We start from the raw sequence: 7,258 nt of genomic DNA on the forward strand, positions 1-7,258 counted from the left end.
CAGGTGCGCGCAGCACCAACAAATTTCTATGCCGTTGTTCCTTTTGAAACAGGGTTTTTCTTTGGGTTCCTGAGTTTACTTGTGTTGCTTGATTGCTGAGTCCTCCTTAATATCACTGATACAGAGCTGGAAAGCTCAGTGGTCAAATAAATAGTTGGCTGACAGTGAAATAGTTCAGTTCTAAGCATTATCATCCTGATGTTATCACACTGTCTTAGAGGCCAAAACCATTATATAAATTATGCCACACAAGTAGGATTTAACAGTGGTTTTTGGGCCTGGTGCTGCCTTGAAAATCTATGTGCACATCCTGCAACCCTCCCTTTATTCTTGTTGATGTCAGACCATATAATGTGTTAACTGTGCCTTACTGTATCTCATTGTGTGATTTTTTTTAAATCTGCCTGATTTAGTTGATTTGCCTTTCTCAGATTCTGCCCTCTCTTCACCAGTATTTCCTGATCTGAATTATTTCCTGATTTCTCCTGCCTGTTTCTTTTCAGCCGCTCTTTCAATTTCTCCCTCTTGATTCCCCGCCTCCCCTCAAGTTCTTTTCCTCCCATAACCCCTCCTCCCCCTCACCCTCCCTTCGCTGGCTAACCTGCTTTAGTTCTATCTCCTTGTTCTATATGAAATTCCTGAAAGTGAACACTTAAAAATGTGATAGTACAAACTGGTGAAATTCTGCCTTTGGCTATCAGATCCATTGTGAAAATGTGAAAAAATGCATCTGAAACAATATTATTTAAATGAAGTGATGTTCTCATTCTAGCTAACCTCACTGCTGAAAAGCCGCCAACTCCTAGAACCTGTCAACTAGGCTGCAATTCAGAGGATTCTGATTCCCAGAAACATCTTTCTATGTCTGATCTAATGTACTGGAAGCACTTTTCTGGAGAAATTCAGCACTTTCCAGATCCTATTCTTGAAAAAGCTAAAGAAAATATCACCTTCGTCTTTCAAAACGCAACAAAACCACAGGCTGTATCCAGCTGAGGAAAAGATGGAAATGAGTACACGTATACAGTGGAATTTCAGACTTAAATTTGTAATTCTGCTTACTTTTGTTTAGAAGCTTGGGTAGAATCTGTATAAAGATTTTGGTACTGTTCCCAGTCTGTCTGAGTTCATGGGGTTTGCTTTATAATAATTTTTCTTAGTCCATCAAGTTGAGAACTGTCACTGATGGAATAGGTGTCAGCGTTCATCAGTCTGGATAGGTGCAGAATAAACCTGCCTCCAGCATGTCCCAGCAACATCCCTTAACTCAAACCATTTTCCTAATGTTCATTTGGTGTGAGAATTGACATTGTGAACTTATGCCCCATTGTTTGGAGTTCTGTAATGTAAATTGGTCATTTAACAATGGGTCCTTACAGTCAGCACAGAGTATAAATCTTCATCTCTTCAATCTGACACAAACTGAGGCCCAGCAATGAAATTGTAATAATCTACAGCACTCAAAGGCTCCACTCATTGTCACATCTTAAATATCAAAAAATAATAAAAGTATATGAAATGCTCTTTTATCTGCATGCTGCTAACACACGGAGTAAGAAAAATATGTAAGGTTTACTATTTCCATTGATCCCAGTTTTCTTCCCCTTAAAATGGTAACCCATGTTGAATTACTGTCTTGAGTGTTGAAAATTGAGGGAGCATTTCTATGGGTGCTGTAGCCTTCAGATATCTTGCTCATATGTTGTCAGTCTGTTTTACCAGAACATTACAGCCTAACCCAATACTATTATGCCTGGTATCTACATGCACAGATACTTGGCTGTATATAGTGACATCAGCCAGAATGAAGATGATTGGATAATTCCCCCGTCAATCACGCCTGAAGACCATATTGCTGTAAGTGACTGGGATTGATTTTATGGACACAAGCTGTGTTTGTTGTGCGTTGAGATTCTGTTTAAGTAGACTTGGTTTCCTTTGTTCTTTGCTGTAAAATACACTGTTTGGCTGTAAGTGCTGGCGGCCGTAATTACCGTTCTGCCTTCAACTCATTGGCTGACAGTGATGTCGACATACACTCCACACATACTTTCCAGTAGGGGTCATTCGATAGAAATAACTTGCACTTGAATAACATATTTCACATCCTCAGGACATCCCAAAGCTTTACAGCCAATAATTAAATTTAATTTAAAGTTCAGTAACTGTTGTCATGTGGGCTGTGATCTTGATAGTAATCAAATTGAATTCCACCCTAGCCCTGAGCTAGTTAGGCCAATTGTAGCTCCCACCTGGCTGAGTTCAACTAAATCAGCTTAAACCAGGGATCAAACCTTCCTGGTCTATACTCAGTACTACACAGGGTGTGAGTTTATCTGCTGAATTATTAGAGGAGCTAGCATGTCAACATACCAAAGTCTTTTCATGTAAGGGAGTAGATGCGTATTTTAAGTGAGAAGGGAAAAGTAAATGATTTTTAAGTTCAGAGACAAAATATATCACCTTTTTTGGTGGGAGAGGAGTGGTAGAGTGCTTAAAAGCAATGCTCTGCATGTAATGCTGTCCACAGTGGTGGTAGTGACAATTCAGCAAGTTCTTCCAATAAGGCCGCACAGGTTGAAGTATCCCAAATTTCATCTCAAACCCAGTAGAAGCTTAATTTTACATTTTTGAGGCTTGCTTAAGTAGTAATTAGCAATATGGTTTTAGCACATATTCATGAAAACCAGGGCCCATTAGCAGGCTTTGTAGCTTGTTACTTAATAGGATTGTTTCTGCAAATTTATTTAAAATATGGCATCATTTTACCTCTTAATTTTTCAAGATTCTGAAAAATGACTTTTTCAGGAGATAAGGTATGGAAAGTGCCAAATGATCATTTAAGTTTAAATACTTGATTTGAACCTGAATCATCAACATCAGGTTCTATGAACATCTCTCCTAATTCCACTTATACATACCTCCTACCAGATGATATTAAGCTTTGAGTAAGTAAAACAATCACTGTCTGTCCCTTTAAATACTATGACTCAACCAAATCAAGTAAGGTGATTTTCCTGCAAGGAGGGTGAGACAAATGGAGGATGAATTTAACCAAGGCCACACACTCCTACTTCATATCAGCTTGGGTAGAAATGTAGGAGCAGGCCACTTGCCTGCAATTTCAGCCAGGGAAATGTGCCAGATACAGAAGTTGCATAGGGTGATGGGAGAGCAAAAAATGTTGGAGGGAGGTTTCAATGTTTTATTATTCAAATAACAAATTCCCAAAGTTTTGAAGCAGTTCCAAAAGTGGGTGGACCAGCCAGGAGGGACTTCAAATTTCCATAATTTTTTAAAATTGTAAACAAGTCCTTTACTTGAATAGTGCCAACCTCTGTTTTTAAATGTTGACTCTAGCCATCTTATAATTGCATTTTTATCACTTGGCCATCCCTTTTCTTAGAAAGAAAATTATATTGTGGGTTAATTGGTGGTGGGTGAAGCTAAATGTAGATTGAGTTTTTTTCCTCCAATCTAATTCCTTGTGAAGAAATGATGTCCTTTGTTAGGATATGATTTCATGGGTGCAAGCAGCATTCTGGCACCCTTGCCCAAATGGTAAATTATTCATATGTAAGCCCTCACAGGTTAGTCAGCCATGGGGTGCAGACTAGCCAAGCTTGTTTTCAGCCAATATTTATATGTGCTCATTCCAAAAGGGAACATGCATAGTGATCAGACACAACACTACTGACTTTTTTTTTTCTTGTTTGTTTTCCTCCATAGCCTGTGGGTGCTAAGGCCAATTGTAGTGCCCAACTGCTGGCCTTGCTAAGGTCAACTATCTCAATGTAGGTCAGAGATTAAATCCAGATCTTTCCATTACACAATATATTTATCAATGACCCATCAAGAGAGCTCCTTATTTTTGTTAAAGTGGAGATAATCCCAATTTAAGAAATAAATTATTCTCGGTAGAACAGTTTGTTCATACAAATTAAATATTTTTTCATTTTTATTGACATTTGTACATGCATCTTTAGTGTGATTAAAATAGTGATGTATGATGTGTGTAAAATAGTCTACATGCTGAGTCTTTGTAATTGCGGTCTGATGACAAATTCCATCAGGAAAGGTGAGCACTCCCCATGATTCCTTACATGACTAGTTCTTCATCTCAAACAAATCAAGTAAGGTGATTTTCCTGTAAGGAGGATGAGACAAATGGGCGATGAATTAACCAAGGCCACACTCTCATACTTTATATCAGCTTGGGTAGAAACCTAGGAGCAGGCCACTTGCCTGCAATTTCAGCCAGGGAAATGTGCCAGATACAGAAGTGGCATAGGGTGATGGGAGAGCAAAAAATGTTGGGCGGAGGTTTCAGTGTTTTATGATGCAGTTGTTAGTGCATGATTAATAAAAATGTCAGTTGAATAATTTAGATTCTATGTTTATTGATGCTTAAAGACAGTGTAAGCTTATACTGTAATACAAAAGGAATTTTGTGAGTAATCGCCACCCAGTGTACAAATGCTGCATTACTCTTGCCTCTACATACTTTATACTAGCTAAGTCTAGGTTGTTCAATGGTCTCTGTTAAAAAGCATAATGGATAAGGGAATCCAAAGAGCTCCATAATTTCTTTGAAATCCTAGCAGTTCTCTCTCAGCACTGTGCACAACTCATCGGGAATGGTAGCATACTGGTAATGTCACTGGACTAATAATCCAGAGGCCTGGACTAATGCTGCAGAGGCATGTGTTCAAATTGCACTGAGACAGCTGGGGAACGAAAAGCCAAAGTAATGACGATCATGAAACCTCCAGATTGTCATCAAAACCCATCTGGGAGTCCTCAACATTGACTCTGGACCCCATGAAGTCTCATGTCATCAGGCCAAACATGGGCAAGGAAACGTCCTGCTGCTTACAACCTGCCACCCTCCCTCAACTGATGAATCAGTACTCCTCCATCTCATGGAGTCATCTCGGCACAGATGGCAGCTATTCAACCCATTGAGTCTGTGGCAAGTCTGTAGAGCAACCCAGTCAGTCTCATTCTCCTGCTCTATCCTCCTGGCCCTTCAAGTTTATTTCCCTCAAGTACCCATCCAATTTCCTCTTGAAATCATTGATCATTTCTGCTTCCACACCCTCGTGGGTAGCGAGTTCTAGGTCATTACCACTCATGCAAAAAAAAAAATTCTCACATCCCCTCCGCATCTCTTGCCCAAAACCATAACTCTGTGTCCACTTGCCCTTGTACCATCAGCTAATGGGAACAGATTTTCATTGTCTACCTTATCTAAACCCATCATAATCTTATAATCCTCTATCAACTCTCCCCTCAATCTCATTCGCTCCAAGGAGAACAGCCCCAGCTTCTCCAACCTAATCTTGTAGCTAAAATCCCATATCCTTGGATCCATTCTGGTAAATCTCTGCACCCTCTCAAGGACCCTCCCATCCTACCTAAAGTCTGGTGACCAGAACTGGATGTAATTCTGTAGTTGTGGCCAAACCAGAACTTTAAAAAGGTTCAGCATAACTTCCCTGCTTTTGTACTCAATGCCTCGATTTATGAAGTCCAAGATCCCATATGTTTTGATAACTACTCTCGATATGTCCAGCCATATTCAAAGATTATGCACATGCATCCCAGGTCCCTCTTTCCCTGCACGCTTTAGAACTGCGCCATTTAGTCTACATTGCCTCTCCCTATCCCTTCTGCCAAAATGCTCCACCTCACTTTTGTCTATGTTAAATTCTATGTGCCACTTGTCTGCCCATTCTTCTAGCCTATTTATGTCCTGTTGCAGTCGACTGGTATCATCCTTACTGTTTTCCACACCTCCAAGTTTGGTATTATCAGCAAATCTCAAAATGTTATTTTGTATTCCTATATCTGTCATTTATATATATCAAAAAAGCAGTGATCCTAACATTGACCCTTGGGGAACACCACTGTCTAGCATCCTCCAATCTGAAAAACAACCAGTTACCATGACTCGTTGTCTGTCCTTAAGCAAACTTTTTCAATCCAAGCTGACACTGACCCTACTATTCATGAGCTTCAGTATTGTTAACTAGCCTTTTATGTGGCACTTTGTCAAATGCTGTCCTAAAATCTAAATGCACAAAATCCATTGCATTCCCTTCACGAACCTTCTCTGTTACTTCAAAAAAATCAATTAGATTAGTCAAGCACGATCTGTCTTTTACAAATCCGTGCTGGCTCTCCTCAATTTCTCCACGTTCCTGTTAGTTTTGTCCCTGATTATCGATTCTAAAAACTTACCCACCATTGATGTTAAACTGTAGTTACTAGGAATGTCCATACACCATTTCTTGAATAAAGTTGTCACATTTGTCACTCTCCAACGTTGTGGCACCTCCCCCATATCTCGGGAAGATTGCAAGACCTTCTGCTATCTCCAACCCCACTTCCTTTAGCAACCTGGGATGCAAGCCATCAAGACCAGGCAACTTATCCACTCTAAGCACAGCCAGACTTTCCAGTATATCCTGCCTATCAATTTTCACCCCATCAATTATCTCTACCATCTCTGCCCCTACAGGTATTTTGTCAGCAACTTCTTCCCTAGTAAGTAACGATACAAAGTTCTCATTAAATATTCTAGCCTTGCCCTGCACCTCCTTGTCCCTAATAGGACCCACCCTGTCTCTGACTACCCGCTAACTATTGTTACGACCGAGGCGGGAGAAGAGCACTGTCTTTTCTAGTTCCACTTCTCCACAGCTCACAATATATATTTAAATGTTTACCCAGTTACCGATGCAGTCAATCATAGACTCTACTCTTTATCCCAGAATAAAATACACCAACCAGGTTTTGTTAAGAAAGAACAAAATTATCAGTTTGTTATAAAACAAGACTTAACCGGTAACGAAGCAAAGCATTAACACAGACTGAAATATGAAAATTTTCCCTTTTGAATTCTCCACCCATAAACTCTCACACGCACTGAAAAATTACAGAAATTCTCTCAGCAGAGGTCAATTACAAAAAAAACAATACAAAAAAAATACTTTGGCCAAATTCTTGAAGAAAAAAGATATGGAAAGATGTCAGTTGTCTCTTTTTGGGTCTGGCGTCCCAAATATGCGTAGACGGCTGTCACTGAGGATCTTTCTAGAGCTGTTCTTTTCAGGTGACGTTGAGGATCAGTTTGGCAGGCTTTTCAGGAGAAATGTGGCATCAGGAGTTTCTGGCAGGCTTTTCGGGAGAAATGCAGCATCAGTTTTTCTATTTCTTGCACTTGATTCTCAGGAAATTCTCAGAGATGGGAGAG

The 7,258-nt window shown here is 39.9% G+C and overlaps 1 protein-coding gene across 2 annotated transcripts in view; it reads left to right on the forward strand.

Moving 5' to 3' along the window:
- The window catches only part of rad54b (RAD54 homolog B), a 246,674-nt gene extending 242,653 nt beyond the window's left edge, over positions 1 to 4,021 (forward strand). For both annotated transcript variants that reach the window (XM_068031594.1, XM_068031595.1), the window contains one exon: positions 773 to 4,021. In XM_068031594.1, coding sequence (XP_067887695.1) covers positions 773 to 996 — 224 coding nt within the window. In that variant the 3' untranslated portion in view covers positions 997 to 4,021. The remainder of the gene's footprint in view (positions 1 to 772) is intronic.
- Positions 4,022 to 7,258: the final 3,237 nt, after the last annotated feature.

This window comes from Heterodontus francisci, chromosome 5, assembly GCF_036365525.1.
Source record: "Heterodontus francisci isolate sHetFra1 chromosome 5, sHetFra1.hap1, whole genome shotgun sequence".
NCBI classification, from domain to species: domain Eukaryota; kingdom Metazoa; phylum Chordata; class Chondrichthyes; order Heterodontiformes; family Heterodontidae; genus Heterodontus; species Heterodontus francisci.